The 20,059-nt window shown below is 37.5% G+C and overlaps 2 protein-coding genes across 4 annotated transcripts in view; one reads left to right on the top strand and one right to left on the bottom strand.

Annotated features, from left to right (window-relative positions):
- Positions 1–12,903, top strand: part of adam28 (ADAM metallopeptidase domain 28) — a 21,472-nt gene extending 8,569 nt beyond the window's left edge. The window contains exons 10-22 of the mRNA XM_024274630.2: positions 1,155–1,236; positions 2,636–2,769; positions 4,183–4,360; positions 6,641–6,730; positions 7,990–8,185; positions 8,612–8,714; positions 8,792–8,948; positions 9,036–9,116; positions 9,255–9,348; positions 9,452–9,557; positions 9,635–9,728; positions 9,798–9,893; positions 12,194–12,903. Coding sequence (XP_024130398.1) covers positions 1,155–1,236; positions 2,636–2,769; positions 4,183–4,360; positions 6,641–6,730; positions 7,990–8,185; positions 8,612–8,714; positions 8,792–8,948; positions 9,036–9,116; positions 9,255–9,348; positions 9,452–9,557; positions 9,635–9,728; positions 9,798–9,893; positions 12,194–12,226 — 1,444 coding nt within the window. The 3' untranslated portion in view covers positions 12,227–12,903. The remainder of the gene's footprint in view (positions 1–1,154; positions 1,237–2,635; positions 2,770–4,182; positions 4,361–6,640; positions 6,731–7,989; positions 8,186–8,611; positions 8,715–8,791; positions 8,949–9,035; positions 9,117–9,254; positions 9,349–9,451; positions 9,558–9,634; positions 9,729–9,797; positions 9,894–12,193) is intronic.
- Positions 12,904–14,936: 2,033 nt separating this feature from the next.
- ppp3cca (protein phosphatase 3, catalytic subunit, gamma isozyme, a) overlaps positions 14,937–20,059 on the bottom strand; it is a 33,414-nt gene continuing 28,291 nt past the window's right edge. The window contains exons 13-14 of one of the 3 annotated variants that reach the window (XM_024275595.2): positions 19,777–19,803; positions 14,937–17,101 (exon numbers count right to left, since the gene is read on the bottom strand). In XM_024275595.2, the coding sequence (XP_024131363.1) occupies positions 16,941–17,101; positions 19,777–19,803 (188 nt within the window). In that variant the 3' untranslated portion in view covers positions 14,937–16,940. The remainder of the gene's footprint in view (positions 17,102–19,776; positions 19,804–20,059) is intronic. The other 2 variants (XM_024275596.2, XM_024275598.2) reach the window with 2 other exon arrangements.

Genomic DNA, 20,059 nt, shown 5'->3' with positions numbered 1-20,059 from the left:
CTATGAGCTCCAGTGTTTTTTTAGCTATCAGCTCCAGGGTTTTCAGATATCAGCTACAGGGTTTTCAGATATCAGCTTCAGTGTTATTAGCTATGAGCTCCAGTGTTTTCAGCTATCAGCTTCAGTGTTTTCAGCTATCAGCTCCAGTTTTTTCAGCTATCAACTCCAGTGTTTTCAGCTATCAGCTCCAGGGTTTTCAGCTATCAGCTTTAGTGTTTTCAGCTATCAGCTCCAGTGTTTTCAGCTATGAGTTCCAGTGTGTTGAGCTATCAGCTTCAGTGTTTTCAGCTATCAGCTCCAGGGTTTTCAACTATCAGCATCAGTGTTTTCAGCTATGAGTTCCAGTGTGTTGAGCTATCAGCTTCAGTGTTGTCAGCTATGAGTTCCAGTGTGTTGAGCTATCAGCTTCAATGTTTTCAGCTACGAGCTCCAGTGTTTTTTTAGCTATCAGCTCCAGTGTTTTTAGCCATCAGCTTCAGTGTTTTTAGCTATCAGCTCCAGTGTTATTAGCTATCAGCTTCAGTGTTTTCAGCTATCAGCTCCAGTGTTTTTAGCTATCAGCTTCAGTGTTTTCAGCTATCAGCTTCAGTGTTTTAGCTGTCAATTTCAGCATCTTAATCTTTTAGCATTAGCATCTTCAGAGGCTAAATTTAGCTTACAGCATTCACACTAGCATTATCACAGGTAATGCTATATATCTACAGTTTTAGAGTGTTCAATAAATCTTTATCCTGTTCGGCCCGTGACCTAAGGTGTGTTTTGGATTTTGGCCCCTTGTGCGATTGAGTTTGGGACCCTGCTGTAGAGAATCCACTCAGTCCCATCATGTCAAATTTGAAGAGATATTTGCAGTAGTTCTTATGCAGGATGTTGCACACCAAATTCCTCCATCATCTCAGCACACGGTGACTGAGACATGTCCTCACACCACATTGTGTAACCTTCAGATCTTTAGAGTCTGCCCGCATGATAAAAAAAAGTGTAGCAAAATTTCCCTTTTATGCCAACTTCTCTAAATGTTGGCAAGTATCGTGCATAGACTTACCAATACCAGAGAAAAGAACAAAAATTTATTTTCAGTAAACAAACTGAAAATAGGACAGTGTTGCACTCTTTTGCGTGACAAATTACACATCTTGTTTGTGTTTTTTCAGTGGCATTGACTTTGAAGGATCAACTGTGGGTCTGGCTTTTGTTGGGACTTTGTGCACGGATCACTCAGTTGGGGTGATACAGGTAAGGAGGCCAAAGGTAGAGTCAGATTTATGATGACGCTGCAATCCTAAATTTTTATGGCTCTCATAGAGTTTAGAACTTTTTTTACACTTTTATATATATTAACCCTTTAACGACAGATCTCCAGTGTTTTAATTTAGGCTTTTTCCAGGTTTTTAGGCTATTATAAAATGTAACAAACATTTAAGTTACATGCTAGCTGTTTTGGCTAATTTAGGCTTTTTTCCGGTTTTTGGGTTATTTTAAAATTTAGCTAATATTTCAGCTAAATTTTATTTTTTTGGCTAATTTAGGCTTTTTCCAGGTTTTTAGGTTATTTTAAATTTTATTAAACATTTAAGCTACATGCTAGCTGTTTTCGCTAATTTAGGCTTTTTCAGATTTTTAGTTTATTTTTAAGTTTAGCTAAAATTTCAGCTACATGAGAGCTGTTTTGGCTAATATAGGTTCAGTTTTTTTCAGAGCTGTTTTGGCTAAGCTAAGTTTTTTTTTCTTCTTTTTTTTCATTTTTTGGGCTAATTAGCTTGATAACAACTTCAGTATTTTCAGTTATCAGCTTCAGGGTTTTTAGCTATCAATTTTAGCATCTTCAGCAGCCAAATTCAGCTTTCAGTATTCACACTAGCATTATCACAGGTAATACTATATATCTAGTTCATAATTATGTTATAAAATTACATTTGTAAAACTTTAAAAATGTAGCTTTAGAGTGTTCAATAAATGTTTATCCTTTTCAGGCTGTGACCTAAGGTGTGTTTTGGAGTTTGACACCTCTCCGTTAAGGGGTTAATTAGCTCAGATTTTATTTGTTTTGTTAGATTTACATTTTTAGGCAGATATGCACTACCAACAGTGAAATTAGCTGTTTTCATTCAATCACTGCTGATATTATGCTTAGTACGTCTTTTGCTGCATTGAGATGATCATATGTGACAGGTGCCTTTTAATTTGAAAGGAACTTGTGTCAAAAGTTACTGAATTTCCCTGTGGGGATGAATAAAGCTGATCTTGAAATTTGAAGTTAAAAAAAGGGAAATTTTTGTAAATGTTTGTGTTTTATTGATGCAAAATGAACAACAGTTCATTCATGATTATCATTACAGTAATAAATAAAAATTAGTGTCTTATTTTTTCAAATATCATCAAAACATTTACATCGTCATCAGCAAGTGAATTTTATTTTTTAATTGGATAAAAAAACATGATTAAATCACTTATATCAGTTGTGAATTGGGGCTATAAATGAATGCATGAAACAAAAACAGACATTTCACTCAAAAATGCAGTTCATAAAGAACTACTAGTTCATCTAAAAAGCTTCCACATGGTTATTGTCAGATAATCTTTGCTAATTACATCAGGAAATCTTTGCTCACATGATTCATATACTTCCATGAAGGATCACAGCAATAACGTGATTGCAGTGGGCGCCACGCTGGCCCACGAAATGGGCCACAACCTGGGCATGAACCACGACGACTCCAGCGCCTGTTCTTGTGCAGGAGACAGCTGCATAATGGCTGCTGCCCTCAGGTGAGCACGCAAACCTGTGAAGCTGAAGTCAGAAAGAAATATTCTAGATGAGATACAATCAGGAGCTGCACTGGTTTATTTTACTAACAAAACTCTTATCAGATGTTCCTTATCAGCATTTTTTTCTTTTCTGCTTTAGGCAAAGGACTGTAAAAGCTCACAGGGTTAACTTTGATGGATTTTACAACAGACAGATACTTGTAATATTATAACATATGATAACTAAATTAGGCTTTTATTATTTTTTTGCTAACTCTAAACTGTTTTTCTCTTGACTGTGTTTTTGTATTGTGATTGCAAATAGGTTCAGGATGGCTAAAAACTGGAAAGGCTGGAATTATTTATCATATGTTTTCCTCATGCATGAATGAAAACATCTAAAAATGAAAGTTTTTTTAATGTAATACATTTTTTCCCATTCTTTTTAGTGATAAAAAATTGGTATTTGTTCATTTGGCCACAAATTCTGTTTATGTGGCTCCTAGTGACTCACTCTTCAAAATGACAGTTGTTAAATATTGATGATATCTGTATTCATCAAATAATAATCAGTCAGAGCAAATATTCAATCATTTGTCAAAACTGCTTAAAAAAAAGTTAATTGTTAAGGTACCAGACATTTCACCTTCCTTCTATCCATAATTACAAGTTACGTTTTTCCGTTACCATGGCAGCAAATTTTTAAACGAGTTTGAGTTCTTGATAGAAAGATTCGATAAAAAAAAACTTAAAAAAAATGTAGATATCAATGTATAAAAGTGAGGTTTGTTTACTTCAAGGAAGATATTTGAAAAGACATGTTTTACAATTTATTTTTCACAAAATGTAATTTGATTTTGAATTGTTACAGTAGTTAGGTTTTATGATTTGGATTCTTCAATCTAGGTCTCTATTTGTTTACTTACTGTTTTTAATTCTATTTTTTATTTTATTTTATTTTTGACAGTTTGTGACCGTCTTGAATAAACCCAGTTGGGTTTCTGTGACACTTGATTTTTTTTTTCATATTTTTTTCTGTGTGTAAATAAATCAGATCAAATCAATAATCTAAGAAGTCTTTTCTGTGGTAGTGATGTTTTATTGAGCACAGAATGAGTTTTTAGCTATAAAAACAAGAGCAACTTAACTGAAATTTGATTTTAATAATATGATTTCTTAAATATTCAAAGGAAAATTGACATTAATTACCAAAGCTATGTTTCAGCTTTGCAATAAACACTGCAAAAGTCATTGCATTAAGGCCAAAGTTGACAATTATGAAGGATAATTTTGCTGATTTTTCTGCAAATGTCTGCAAAGTCATGGTTTAAAAGAAAAAAAATAGCACTGGAAAAATTGCATTTCAGTCTCAAAAGAATCTATAATTTCGTGGCTTTACAGTAACGGTGTGTTGTTGTTTTTTTCCTTCTCCAGCTGGAATGTTCCTCGCACTTTCAGCAGCTGCAGCAGCAGCACCTATGAGCGCTACCTGACGGACCGCAGGCCCAGCTGCCTGCTCAACAAACCCGACTACAAGAGCTTGGAGACGCCACCGGTCTGTGGGAACGGTTTTAAAGAGGAGGGGGAACATTGTGACTGCGGCACTGTCAATGTAAGTCGATTCATTCCAGATCACTGCGTGTTTTCCTCTGAAGTTACTTTTAGAGGAGGAAGATTTCATATTTAAAACACATTCAATCTGACACGATTATGGCAGTGGGTATATATAGGGACTATTATTTTGAAACAGTGAAGCTGGGAAGATTCATTTTCTTTAATTAAAAAAAAAAATTAAGGTATGATGTTTATATATATATTTTTTGTTATGTACTTTGATTTTACTACAATAGAATGGCAAGGAGAAAATAAACGTAATTTAATTTTGCATTTTGGAAAAAAAAAATTAACAATTGAATCAAGCAAACAAAAAAAATCATAAATAAATGAGAAATCCTTATGAGAGGCTAACATGTGCTAACCCATGTATTTCTGTTTCCACATCTTCCTTAAATAATCAGGCCTACTCTTTTATTTTATTTTGAAAAACACTCTCAGCTGAAAAATGTTCCCATTGTATCCATGTCATCAATGTCAGCAAAGTCTGTTTGAAGCCTGCTCCTGGAAATGATGAAAAATGACATTCATATAAAAGCATATATATATACATATATATCACATCCATGTCAAACAGAAAATTTATACTTTAAGGGGAGATTATAGGATTAAAAATATGAGGTTATATTGACCCACGTTTTTTCAGACACGCCCACAATCTGAGGCTTTTAATTTGGCGATGTATATTGGTGGAGATGCCCATTTCTTCCATTTGTAGTTCCTGGTGATTTTCACACAACCTCCATTTAAATTTCCAGAATTGTTGACTTTTTTTTAATTTGGATTTCACAAACAAGAAGCAACAATTGGCTTTGGTTGCAGAAAACATTCCAATCTGCATCAAGTTTGAACCTGCTCTGTTATCTCCTGACTCTGAAAGGTTGCACAGACATCTGTGGTTCTGGCTGATGTTGTGGAGAAACTTCCCTCCTTCTCATATTCCTAGAAAAGGTTTGTCTGTGCAGGTGAAGTGCTCTAGCTGGGGCCCGTTTCAAGAAGCAGGTTTTGTTGGAACTCTGAGTTCGTGAACTCCAAATTCAGCAAAACTCTGAGTTTTCGGTTCCAGAAAGAGAGATAACTCAAACCCGGGAAAGTGGGCGAAACCAAGCCCGTTCCAAGAAGCAGGTTAAGCTGAACTCAGAATCAATCACTATGGTAACTGAGTCTGTGAACGAAACCTGGTCGGTAGCAGGTTTTCTTCAGGAAACTTAGAGTTCTCTGCGGTCTCCGCCCCTTTTTAAAGTGAAAGATGTTCAAATATGAGTTCCTCATGAACATTTAGAGAACATTCACGTTAGAGACGTCACGTTTTCACCACTCAGAAACCAGAATGACATGTTCATTCATAGAGGATCCCGTAGACGAGGAGGCTGATTAATCCAGAGGAAATGTTATTTACGACGGTAGAGGATTTGGAGGACACGAGTCGACTGCATGCAGAGTTTGCGAGTTCGATTATCGTCTACGGAATTTGTTTTTAAGCCTAAAAAAAAATAATTCGGCGAATATTTTTTAAGTCTTGAGAATTAAAATTAAATAAATGCTTTTTTAACATATGCCAGGCAGCTACAGTTTCTTTTTTAGCGTACAGTGATATCCGTGTGTGTAGGGGGGGGTACCAAAACTGGTCATTCATGCGATTACGGAGATTACTGGTTAAATTAGTAACAGATCAAAAACCATTCCTTACTCAACGAGTGACAAAATAACCTTCCTGACATTATTCATTCATTATTTGGAATCATTCAAATAACTGCAGATATTTTCTCTCTGTTCTACCGCTGCAGCTGTGTTGTCCTCCTATAGTCGCATATGCTTGAAGGAACTTATCAATTTCCGCCGCCGGAAGTACTAAACTCAGATGTTTGTCCCCGTTGCCATGGTGAATCATGCTGTCTTTGCTCCATTGATCAGGGCTTTTAATGGTCGCGACGCTCACACCTGATTCTGGTTCTGACAACTTCAAGTTGATTGAATCAAACATTTTCAGCTGTTCTGGAACCGAAAACCCTGAGTTTGAGAATTTAGAGTCCAGTGACTCTAAGTTCAGGTTCGAACTCTAAATTTGTTGAACCTGCTTCTTGAAACGGGCCCCTGGTGTTTTTGTGTTGTTGTTGTCAACTGAATCTCCATAACAACTAGAACCTGTTGGCGTTCTGCTCCTCCTGCAGACCAAATCCTGTACAGATTGAAATGGAAACAAAACGAGATGATCAAATTACAGAAAACTACTTTATTTAAAAAAGTGTGGGCTAAAAGCCTAATCTTGTCTTCACAGGAGTGCACAAACCCATGTTGCAACGCCACCACCTGCAAACTAACAGAAGGTTCACAATGTGCTGAAGGACAGTGCTGTGAGAGCTGTAAGGTGAGTCATAAATCACACAGATGAGCCACTGCTGAAACGCAAACATCCAGCTAAGGCTTCCTCTGCCGCCCTCTAGTGGACGCTTAAGAAATTACAGATTTTAAATTCTCTACCAAAATGGAAAACGATTAAATAAAAAGCTACAGGATATTCAAACAATAAAGAACTAACAAGAAAAAAAAGTTATCTTTATTTTTAGTGACTCTTTTTAAATTTCCAAGCATGGAATATGTAATTTCTCTTGTAAAGGCCACATAGAGGTTTTCTGCTCTAATGTGGAATAAATGTGGAATTTGTAGAATAACAAAAGAGGTGTAAAAATTGCAGTATACTTCTAAACTCAAATATTTAAAGTTTTAGAGAAACCCAAATTTCAAAGGACTGAAGCTCTGGAGCCACATGTGGCTGCTCAATCCCTCCATCGTGGATCTTTGGATTTGAAGAAAAAAGCTAAAAACGATTTTGGTTCATTTGTTTTATTAAATAAAGTTTTGTTATTTCTATTTACATTTTCAGTGTGTTGATAACTGAGCAAACATGATTGTAAAATTAATTTAATGAGTGTGAGTTTTGCTATTTAGTTATATATGTATGTATATAAACTACACATTTGGATTCAAGACCAATGCTGTCCTGTTTATATTTGAGAGTATAAGAAGAAGAAAAAGGTTACGGTGCATCATATTGATAGAAAACACCACGCTTGACTTAACCTTCTAGCATTTGTAGCTCAAGTAAATTTACTATAACGAGATCTTTTTTGACTAGGTGTATTTTATTTTGAAAGGAACCTGCATGCCAAAAGTAAGAGAAATTATATATTTTTTTTTATTTATAGAAAGAAATAACACTGTTAGAGTTTAACTATTTTAATATTTAAAAGCTACACAATTGGGTTACAGCTTAATGGACGTAAAACAGAAATAAACTGAGCTTTTTGGGGAACACGGTGGCTCTCGCTGGGTTTTGGTCCATAAGAAACTGAACCAAATGGCTCCTTTGAGGTTAAAGGTTGCAGACCCTTGAGATAGGAGCACAGACTGCAGAGGAGGGGTCTGGATCGCATGGCCAGACAGAAAACATAAAATAAAATAAAATTACATATCTGTGTTAGGATCACAGATATGCGGGCCGTAGTAGTAGTTTTAGGTTACACAAACAGTTCAAATGGTCAACACAGGTATTGTGCGTAGCTATTTCGTGTGCTTGTGTCTGCACCATTCTGATCTGATTCCATGTGCTGGCCGTGTTCTCTGCAGATCCTGCCTCCCACCAGAGAATGCCGCGGTAAGCAGGACGACTGTGACCTGGCAGAGAACTGCGATGGGAGAAGCAACACCTGTCCGGAGGACGTGTTTGCCGTGAACGGGCTCCCGTGTGACGGAGGCCGGGGGTACTGCTACAACGGGCAGTGCCCACAGAGGCCAACCCAGTGTGTGAAGATGTTTGGAGGAGGTACGTGCTCTGCTTTTACTGTTGGGATAATGTTTGAAGCTCCCTATGACAATTTTTTAATTTAAAAAAGCGTTCCTAGTAGTGGTTTAATTATGATTATGACTTTTTTAACCAAAATTCCACAACCTCAAAGTCTTAAAAAGCCATTTTTGATGTTGATCTGAACCCTCTGTTTCTAAAATCTCCTCTGAGGGGGCGTGGCTTTTGAAGCTGAGTTGCCCCGCCCCCTGATCATTCACTCAAATAGAGTCTGTCCATGACAGTTTGATTGACATAGATTTAAAAGAAGAAATATTACAACTGTTCTATTTTTTAAGAAAAATGCCACACATAGACATGTTAAAAACTCCAAAAAGAGGATTTTCATCAGAGGGGAACCTTAAAAAGTCATTCAACAGCCTAAGTTATCTTCCCCTGTGCTTATAGGTGCCAAAGAAGCGGCAAGCTCCTGCTACAACTTTAACACCAAAGGAAATTACTATGGCTTCTGCAAACGCACCTCCACTTCCTACATCCCCTGCCAGCAGCAGTGAGAACAGTCACTTTACAGATCTGATAAGGTATTTCAGCTGAACCACCAGCAAACAAACACTGGTTTCTGTGCAGAGACATCTTGTGTGGAAAGCTCTACTGTGAAGGGGGCAATGCCAACTCAAACTACGGCACCACAGTCACTATCAGCAACTGCAAGGCATCATTTTTTGGTGATTACACCAAAGACTACGGACAAGTGGACACAGGGACTAAATGCGGCAATGGAAAGGTAAGCTCAGCCCTTTTTCTAAACTACCATAACCTGACAAACATTTACTCATCCAAATCCTCTAAACATAGTCATATTTGTGTTAAGGTGTGCAGTCAGAACGAGTGCATGCAGCTTGAAAAGGCTTACCGAAACACAAACTGCTCTGCAAAATGTGCAGGACACGGAGTGAGTACAAGCTGATTTTCATTTTAAGAAAAATGTGGATTGTATGATCTAGATATGTGTGAATCTCTACAGAAAAAAAAACTGTGAAAGCTGTTAATTATATCCCCCAAAACCCGTTCAAACACGTGTTTTCTTTAGGTCTGCAATCACAGAGACGAGTGTCACTGCGACCCCGGCTGGTTGCCTCCAAACTGCAATGTACAGGATGGAGAGTTCAGTGCGCTCTCAACTGGTTAGATCCCCCAGCATCTGTTTATCAGCAGAATCCTGACTTTGTGATGCTGCATCATGTTGCACTGCTGCTTCACAAACGGTTCTGTGCTCCATTTCTGCAGGAGCAACTGTTGGCATCGTGCTGCCAATCCTTCTAGTGATCCTGGGAGTCAGTCTTGGTGTAGCAGGGTTCATGTGGAAAAAACGGCAAGGCCCCACATTACCAAGGTAACCAAACGTGTCTTCCAAAAGATTATGGTTGATGTTGTTGTTGCAGATCTCATGTTTGCCTTTCTTTATCACAGATCACATGTTCAGCAGAAGAAGGAGCCTGTGAACAGCGCTGCTTCATATGCAAACCAAAGACCAGCCATCGGTCAGCCAACGCCTGTCAGAGAGGTGAGCAGTAATAAACGTGCAAAAAAACGATCAGATTAAAACATTTCTAACCTCTGGATGAAATTTTAGGCTCCAAGAATAAAGCCTAAAGGAGTCCCTCCACCACCACCACCAGTAGGGAAGAAGCCTGCACCCCAGAGCCAAAACTATCTAGCAGCTCGACAGGTACGTTCTTCATGTTTTTGAACCCTGAATAACAAAAGTGATCTTATGAAACCAATACAATGCTGCACAAGCACTTCCATTGACATCTGAAGACGTTGCTACAGTTTGATTTAGCTTAAAATATTACTAAAAATTAAGAGCTAAATCTTATTGTCTATGCCAGGGTGTCAAACTCAATCGCACAAGGGGCCAAAATCCAAAATACACCTTGTGTCGAACAGGATAAACATTTATTTAGCACATTGAAACTAATTTTTTATAACTTTATAGCATAATTATGAACCAGATATATAGCATTACCTGCAATAATGCTAGTGTGAATGCTGTAAGCTGAATTTGGCCGCTGAAGATGCTAAAATTGATAGCTAAAAGTGTTAAGCTGATGGCTGAAATCACTGAAGCTGATAGACAGCTAAAATATTGGCAAATTGCCAAATTAGCCCACAAAAAAAATAATAATAAATAATAATAACAGCTAGCATGTAGCTGAAATATTAGCTAAACTCCAAAATAGCCTAAAAAAATCTTAGTAAATGCCAAAATAGTCAAAAAGATAACAGAATGCCAATTTTTAAACTTTAAAACCATAACTTTTTCACATAATCATGAATATTAAAAATGCATGAATATTATTCCAGAATAAATCAACTTAAACCTTAAATAACTTTCAATATTTTACTCTACTTAATAATTTTGTCAAAATTCTAAAGTGAGTGCAAGATAACACCGGGCCATTAATAAGAATAAAATAAAATGATCTGGAGGGCCGGATAGAATTACCCGAAGGGCCGTAAGGAGGAAATAAATTGTATTATTACATTTGATTCAAACTGAAACTGCAGAAAGGGAGTTATTTTACTAGGAAGTGAAATTTGAGATTCTTTGTAGACAAAGTTAGTGAACGGCTAAAACCAGTTTTAGTAAAAGCACTAACAAAGGACTACCAGTTCTCAAGCACGGAGGTAGAAGAATGATGGGTCTGTGCACCTTGTTGGACTTGAGGTTTTTCTGAAACTGAAGTATTTTTTAGAGGCACATGAGAGGAAATCAGCCCAGCAGCTTAGATTTGACTAGCAAATACAAGGTTAGATAAGAGTTTAATTTATCCAAAGAGTATGAACATGACGAGCCTATGAGAGGATGAATCTCTAGAAACAGAAGTCTCTTTTAAATTAATGTGAATTTCACATTAATGCTTAGGGAAAAAAGGAATATTATTTTGTTAAGTCTTTTAAAAGGCCTATATCATGCTATTCTGAAATGAATTTCCCCCCAGGAGATTAATAAAGTATATTGATTGATTGGTTGATATCCATGTAGATGATAATATGTCACCTTTAAAACACTAAGTAGAAGTTATCTTTATTTTTTTATTTGTTATGTTTGCGAGCTCCTTTTCCTTCCCAGAACTCAGAAGACTCGATCTCTGAGGCTCCGCCTTTCACACCTCATGATTCCCATTTTTTGACATCATCCTAGAGCTTGAAAATATAGACAAAACCGTCTGTTTGCCCCCTACAGGTTGAATCGAGGTATTACAGTTGAATTTTGTGATTGGTCAAACCGTTTAAGTTCCACATCATTTCAGAAGTTTTACATCATGATCTGCAGCTCCAGTAATGTAACAGTCCTGTTCTCCAAGCCCCGCCCCTCTGACTGGATTTTCACATTTTGGCTGTGGGTGGAGTCAGCCTCCAACTCCCCTGTTTGGTTACCCTTTAATCATGATAATGCTGTTTTTAAGCAAAAAAAAAAACTTGTATAATACATAGTTTCTGCAGATCGGCAGTAGTTCCTATGTAGAAATTAATCTTTGAGTTGTGGGCGGGGCTGTAGGTGCGGAGTAAGTCCACCCCTTCCCATCATCCATCTGTTTACACTCCATCCCACTAGCCCACAGCCCTTCAAAAACACAACAAAAACTGTCTGCTCCTGAATCAAAACAATTTGAATACAGAAATACTCAGAAATGTAATTTTGAGCTAAATCTTGTTTATATATGAGCACATTAGAAAAGTATCCGAAGAGCATTAACACCTTAACACCGGAGCTCCAGTGTTTATGTTCTTTAACTTTTCAACTGTTTTCTCCTTCAGAATCTGCTGGAATTACGTTGATCGGTTGAAAAGTTTGTTAAAGATTTTGTGTTTAAACGTCACCGGTGACACCTCAGGTGTAGAAGGGTTATAAAACACAAATTTTTCCTCAGTGACTCAAAAAAAATGTTTTTATTCAGTTTCTATAGCCTCAATTAAATCAAATAAAATTGCAGATATTTATGGATCTTCTTCTTTTTCCAGGCTCTGAGACCAGTTCCTCATCCGAAGGTCTGATGAGTAGACGCAGCAGAGGAGGCTTCTTCACCTTCCATTTGATTCACGGAGCAGAGCCTCCTTTCACACAGCAAGCACAAACTGGACTGTTACGACCGTGCCATAGAATCAGGACTTCTTCACTCTCGTTTTATTCTTTCCTCTCCGTCGGCTGAATTTGAAGCCAAATGTGTCACTCTGTCACGATGACTGAACAGACGCGGGCCATGCAGAACGGTTCTAATTCTCAAACGCTTGGGCATCAACTTCCATATCATCTTAGATTTGATATTATATTTCTGCTAGAAGAGGCCATGATGGACTGAAACTGTCTGAATTGTTTTTTTTTAATCTTATCAGGTTTTAGGTGAAAATACTGTGAAACCGAATGTTTGAATTTTTTAATGTTTACAAAATCTCTATATTTGCAAATTGTATTTTTTTGCAGCATTTTAGAAATAAATGTCTAAAAGTTTTTCTTGAAATAGTGAGAAAGGTTTGTGTAAATTATGTTGAAAAAGTAAAATGTCTGCAGCTGATGTTGGTGTCAAAAGACTGAAACGCATGTCATTAATATATTTTTGTCTATCTTGTAAATGCATATTTGTACATTTAACATACTTTAATTTGTGTATGGATTCACTTTACTTATGGTGAATACATATTTCAAATAAAAACAAAGAATGACTGGTTTTAAAGCAGAGTTGTGAACTCTTTTTCTGTTCCTGAGAACGGCACAAGAGATTCTTTAAATATGACTCAGACTTGTCGGCTAACATCTAAAAGTAGAGTTTGATAAATCATGCAAATTTGAATGAAGCAGGGATTCATCCATTATTTAGACCTTTTTTTTGTTCCTATTGGGTTACTGAGGTCTATCAGGCAGGTCCATCCTGCCTCTTAAAGCCACATGCAGTCAGGAACGCGTTTGAATTCTTAATTAACTTATCCATCGTGTTTCTGATGTGGGAAAAGGAACCCAGGGCGACACTGAGCTGACCCAGAAGAGATTTGATCCAGAGCTTTACACTGTGAGGAGACACAAGCACCCCAGCACCGCCCTGCTAGATCAGAATTTGAGAAGACTCGACGAGGATCTGGATGAAGTTTTCTTTTGCAGAGGAGATTGTAATCTGTTTTTGTTTCTGAGAAATGCAGCCGTGGTCACCAAAGGACCATTTACTTACCTGAAGAAGTCCTTTACAAGAGTTCATATAATAACCACTTCATTTACATGAGGTTGAAAAACTACAAATATAGCAAAGTGAGACTTCCCAATAATGTAGAGTTCGTGGCAGCCACACTGGAGGAAATAAGTATTTCATTCCTTGAGGTCCAGAGACTTAGTGGAACACTCCATGACCTTCATCTGCTTCTCCTTCAGCCTTTTTTCGGTTGTCTTTGTTGTGCGTTTTAGGTCATTATCCTGTTGAAGACTCATCCAGACAGCCTCCTGGTGCAGGGAAGGAGGTTCTCCTTCAGGAGTTGACAGTACATGGATCCACACATCCTCTCATCCACACTGTGACGTAGCCCTGTGCAGAAAAACACCCCCAAACCATGATGCTTCCACCTCTGTGCTTGACAGTGGGGATGTAGTTTTTTCTTCCTTCAAACACGGTTGAGTTGATACCAAAGACCTCATTTTGGTCCGATCTGACTACAGCACATTCTCCTAATCTTTGTCTAAATCTTGAAGGTGTTCATTGATAAACTTCAGGAAGGTGTGTCTTCTTAACTCTTTAACACCTGAGGCGTCACAGGTGACGCTTAAATTTTAACATACTGTAACTTTTCAATCATTAGCACGATCAATGTAATTCCAGCAGATTTTGATGATTCTGTGGACAAGTGTCTTTTCTACAGGTGATCAGTTCAAACAGGTGTCTTCAATTCAGGTGTTGATTGGGAGAGTCTAACTGGTCTGTGTGAACCAGAACTCTTAATGACTACTAGGGGTTGAAATACTTATCTCCTCCACTGCACAACTAGATCAGAGGTCTGTAACCTGCGGCTCCAGATCCATGTGGCTCTTTTATCTCTTCATGGTGGCTCTTTGGCCAAACACAGAATAAGTCATGGAGACTACTGACCCAGCCATGTCAACCGTCTGAGTCAGCAGCTCCTCCTAACCAAAACTACCTAAAGAAAACAAATAAACAAAGCAGACTACCAAGATCCAACCCCAAACTAAAATAACAAAACCCAGCAGAGTAAGACTGCTGAGGACAAAGAGAGGAAAAAAGAACAAAAAAATAAAAGAAAAATAAAATACCAATTCTTTAAAATAATGATTACTTAATTAGCATTTATTTAATTTAGACGAGTTAAATTTAGTTAAAATCATATTTTGAGACATGCTAGGTTTGTTTTATATTTTTGCTTTTGTTCGTGCCAAAAAATAGACAAAATTCATATTTATTATTAAAAAAAAGAAGGTTTTAAATGCAAATCCAGATTTCTTAAAGACTAAAGTAAGACTCCTTGTGGAAAATGAGCCTCTTTTACTGTTAAAGGTTGCCTACCCCTGAACTAGAAGAACCCTTTATAAGTAGCTACAAGGGGAGGTTGGGACACTTGCCTCACTCTTTGCTAAGAGGAACGACGTGGAAAACATCAAATGTAAAATAATGCTGCAAAGCTTTCTACTTTGACACAATTACGGATTAAATTTAATTTCCAGAATCATCTTTCTGTTTTTTAAAATTTGCAAGACAAGTGCAGGAAAACACTGCATTTAGGTTTTATTCTATTTCAAGTGATACATCTACGTTAAAGATCATATGGCCTCGCATGACAAATACAGAACAGCTTTTTATCCTTTATTACAGCTATTGTAAGATTTTAAAAGAACAATTTTCTGTATTTTTTTCCTTTTTTTTTACATTCTGCAAGATATGTGTAAAGAACTGACAGGAAGTCAGCATACTGTACGGTTCATCCAATAAAGCCTTACGGTTTAAAACAATTCCAACATCACAGTTATGAATGTAAACCCAAACATTCAATATTTAGAGAGCTCAACCAGAAATCTATCCAACAAAACAACGAAAACCGGGAATTGAGGAACTTTAAGATTACTGGAGCTGACCAAAAGTCTCCGGGTGTCACTTTGTTCACCATCATGTTCTCAAAAAAAAAAAAACTTTACAAGAAAGTACCACATCCTAAAGCTTATATCCTCCTCCTTTGATGACAAAAAAAAAAGAAAATCTGAGTCGGTGTGTCAGAGCACCAGCCAAGTTAGTTTTGTCTGACTTAAATGAAGCCTTAAAGGGTTGGAAGTGAAAAAAGAATAAATGTGTTTGGAGAAGACCAAGCGACATGCTCTCATCAGTGGTCTCCGCATTTCAAGTCCAGCATCCTTCTGTGATCCGGAGTTGATGAGTCAGAAAAGCGTGAAGAGAGCGGCACAGGAAGGCCTGAGCAGACAGCTGCGAGTGTGGAAGCGGGTACCTTTAATAGCATCGTCCCTGCTGAGCGGCGTGACTCAGTCCATTGTGTCCGGGTTCAGCATCAGCAAAGCGACAGCTCTTCAGTCAAACGTCTCGCTTGTTCCACGTACACTCCTCAGTCCAAAGTTCTGAATGTGATACAGATCATCGGAGAAGGCCCTGAAAGCGCACACCGTATTTGTAGTGTTTGAAAAAATATCCTGTTTGGGTGATTACAGAAAGGTTTCTGAAGGAGAATGAGCATCAGACAGACTGGCCAGCAGCTCCTTGCTTTGAGACTTTTTCTTTTTTTTAACTTTTTGTGCCTTAAAATCCCTTAATTTGGCTGTCCTGGAACAGAAGAGGAAGCGCTTCCAGCTGGGACGACACCAAAAGTGACACTATCATACACTGTATTTGTACGCTAATCCCTTGTTGGTTCCTTTTCTTCTTTTGGTTTGGAGCTTGGAGAACATGCTAGCTGCCGTCAGGTGAGCACAAGTCATCCTCTGCAGAGGAGAGCCAGCAACACAAACTGGAATTGCACACAAAGTCTTAACCCTTCACTTAAACTGTGTTAGCCACACATACAAAATACAGTTCTACTGGAAGAGAACACAATACTTTTGATAACAAACATATAAGACCTCAGCCTTTCTTTAAATTGCAGTTTTAGATATAAAATGTTCATTGTAATAATGATCAGAAATGTATTAAACTTTACGTTCCTCACGGTCTTCAATTTCCCTGTTTTGACATACATTATAGAAACACTGCACTGCACCTAGATCCTCAAAGGCCTTAGCAAAAAAAAAAAACAACCTCAGAATGATACTGTTCAGTATCTTTTCCTTTAAATCACTTTAAGGAAAATTTAGAAATAAACTTAAAGTGACTAAATCCCCTTAATACCAAGAGCTACTGCACTTTCTGCATCAAGTTTTAAAATCTTTTCCGAAACAGAACCTCAGTATACATTTTTATGCTTTGACATATTTTCAATCATTGATTTATAGCTATTAAACATGATATCTATTGTACATAATGGTAATAAATAAGACTGGATGTTCCACAGACAGGTTCATCATTCAGTAAGTCGTAGTTTCACACAGCTGGACGTAGCATCCCCGCTCTGGGGCTCCTTCTATTTCATTTATCCGCCGGAGTCGCTGCTCCGCCCAATTGTGAGCTGACAGAAGATGGACGGACAGTTTCAGCGGAGGAAACGGATGGGCTTGGGGGGTTCAGGACGGGCGTGGCGAGGGGATGAGTCAGGATGTGAGGGAGGTGCGGCCTTTTGTTTATCCGTCAGTGCCGTTCTTGCTGGGGGCGTTTGTGTTGATTGTTGTGCCGTCGGGCTGCTGGCCATCTTTGCGCGGCGGCATCCTCTCGTTTATCCTGTCCAGACCCCGCGCCTCCTCGAAGTTGCGTATTTTCCTCGTGGGAGAAAAGCCTTGAATAGCTACAGGAACAAAAATAAAGAAAACAAAAGATGAGCCAAAAACCCTTAACTTACACTTATTGATCCCCTTAAAGCCTAAAAGTCAAATACATCTCCATTGAATAAACACACAAACTGACTAGCATAGAACAGCAGACACTAAAACACAACACATGCACAACTAAACACTGAATCCTTGTGGGACAAATACGGCAATGAAACACCTCAGTTTGTAGACTTACGGTAATGTCCCGAAACGGCCAAGGAAACCAGACAGAAAACATGTGCAAATGAAAAACAAACTTGTAAGAAGTGCTGAGACACACTGTACACACATCAAAGGCAAAATTCTGAACTCTGTGCTGGCAAACACAAGTATTTGTACTAAACACATTTTACTGCCATCGACTGATCATGTTGCCACTAAACAGGGTGAGGAAAGACGTGCAAAAACTTTTGTTTTCTAAAAGTGAGATTATTATTTAACAGTGATACTATTTATCAGAAAATAAGAGTGGAAGTTATATTCCCAACAATTTGATTTCATTAAATATTAATTGTTTGTTGTTCAATTTCAAGCAGTAGCCCCCAAAGTCTGGAACGCCATTAACCCTCCTTATGGCTGAATCTGTTGGTTCTCTTCTTAAGTCCTTTTTATTCAGACAGGCTTTTAGTTAACTTTTTCTGTTTGACTGCCTTTTACTTGTTCTACTTTTTTTTTTTTACTTTTGTTGTTTTATTTATTTTATCATCTTTTATTCAATTTATATTTTGTTTAATCATGTCTTGTAAAGCACTTTATGGTTTTTACTTGTTAAAAGTGCTATATAAATACATTTCTTCTTCTTTAATTTCATCCGGTTATTTTAGTAAATATATTTGCAAAAAAAAAAAAAAAATCTTAAATGCTATAATCTTTCATTTAGTAAAAGTAGATAGGTTTCTTTGGGAAAAATCGCAACAGCAACTTCATAGCAACGTTATAAAGTTTGACTTTAGAGGACGTTGGTGTGTGACCACGATAAACCTACTACTGGTTAGAAATCTGTCTTGTGTGCAGTGGAGTTCAATGTAAAAGCTGTGTAAAGCTACGTTCACTATGTGGCTACGCAGGTTTCTATGGTTTTAGGGCCGTATGTACCAAACACGCTGCCACTGAACACACACTGAAAGTCAAACCAGGATGGAAATTTGACCAATGTGGGACTCTGAATTTGTAGTGACGTCCCTTATGGGCTGGCGTCCCTTTTAATTCACAAAAGTGTATAATTGATAATGGATTAGAATTGAATAGTGGTGGTTTGCGCCCGGGTGGAATAATTTGTCTTTCATTTATTGGAATAAAGCTGGGAAAGGAAAAGCCTTGAGTAAGATTCGCAGGATTTGACATTTCGCACTGTAGGTGGCGGACACACACTAGAATAGGGGTGGGTGAACTATGCGGCCTGTTAAAGTGTTCAGTCGGGCTTGACAAACTGGAATAAATTATATTGATAATCCTTAATAATTTTTTCCCTGTACTTTTGGTATATCCCCATAGTTTGTGCACTATAAATAAATTGACCTTTGTTTAGGCGCAGAAAGCTGTTTTGTTTTCATGTACTGCTGGAGGATATGTTGTTTTTTTGATATTTGTGTGTTTTTTTTGAGTCAGACAGTAATTTTTACATATATCCCTGAATTACATCAACCAAGTGGTGCAATTAGTACTAAAAACTCCAAAATGTTCTTTTTTAATATATTAATTAATATATATATATATATATATATATATAATTTGAACTGTGTTGCTGCTTTATCACCACGTCTTAAGATTAGGCAAATATGACCTGAGATAAACATCATGAAGACGATACCCAAGGTGAGTCAAAATGTGGTGATAGAATGCTATAATGATCTCTAGCAGAGCTGAAAATCTCCTGCTGTTAAAGTCTATTGATCAGAGGTTTTGCATTTTCTGTGATGCGATTGTTGCATGTATTGGGTGTATTTTCTTTACTGTTTGTGATGTGTGTAAATGTGTGGTGTCTTGTTCAATTATTGGATCTTTCTTGTTACAGATTTGATCAAATAGGTGTTAGTAGATCAAGTGATTGGAGCCACTGAACATCATCATCAACCAAAAGGGGGCAGACTGTGTAGCAACAGCCCAACTGTGTAACAGGATTAGCTTCTGAAAATATCCCATCCAGGGATGTCCCTGATCTTATCTTAACCGGGTCTTAGCAGGCTTTTCTCTGTGTGGGGAGTCACACTGGACCAGAGGGGCCAATGTCACCACAACCGAGGTTTTCATGTTACAATGACAATACTCAACCTAACCTCTAAACTCTTAACTTTAATAACTTTCCTTTTTTTCTTCTTTTTTTTTTTGTTAATAAGCAGCCAAAGATTAAAAAAGAAAAAAAAACTTTTAACATTTTTGTATTCATGTTTTATAAAGTCAACTTTTTGAAACTATTGTTTTGTTGTAGTTTCTCTGATGGTGTCATGAAAAGGAAACAGACAAAACAGACATTGACAGCAATAAAAAGACTGCTAAAAAAATGAAGGACTCTAAAGTGGTGGGGTAATCAGCACTTACACAACAGTGGGGTAATAAAAACTTATATTCTAGAGAGTAAGGGTGTGTTTACAAGGTTGATACCACACACAAAACACAAACAGGAAGTTTAGACCTCACGGTCAGAGCATACCTTTTGCTTTAGCTGCCTCAATTGTGGCTTTGTTAATAAGAGTCGAGGAAGGAGGGGGAAAAAAGGAGTCATCAAATGCAAAACCAGAGACAGTAAATCAACAGTGAAATCAATCTGTAAACTTGAAGTGATAAGATTAAAACAAAAAAAAACAGATCACAGGGCCGCCGTCTCATGAAGGTGGAGCTGATGGCAGCTGTAAAATGTCATAAACACAGGTTGGGTGTAAGGGTCAGAGGGAAGGCGCCTTTCAGAGATTTGAGATAATGTTGGTGTTAAAAGG

Source organism: Oryzias melastigma, linkage group LG9 (genome assembly GCF_002922805.2).
Source record: "Oryzias melastigma strain HK-1 linkage group LG9, ASM292280v2, whole genome shotgun sequence".
Classification (NCBI taxonomy): Eukaryota; Metazoa; Chordata; class Actinopteri; order Beloniformes; family Adrianichthyidae; genus Oryzias; species Oryzias melastigma.
Note: the sequence above shows the minus strand (reverse complement) of the source record. Positions and strands in the feature narration are given on the sequence as shown.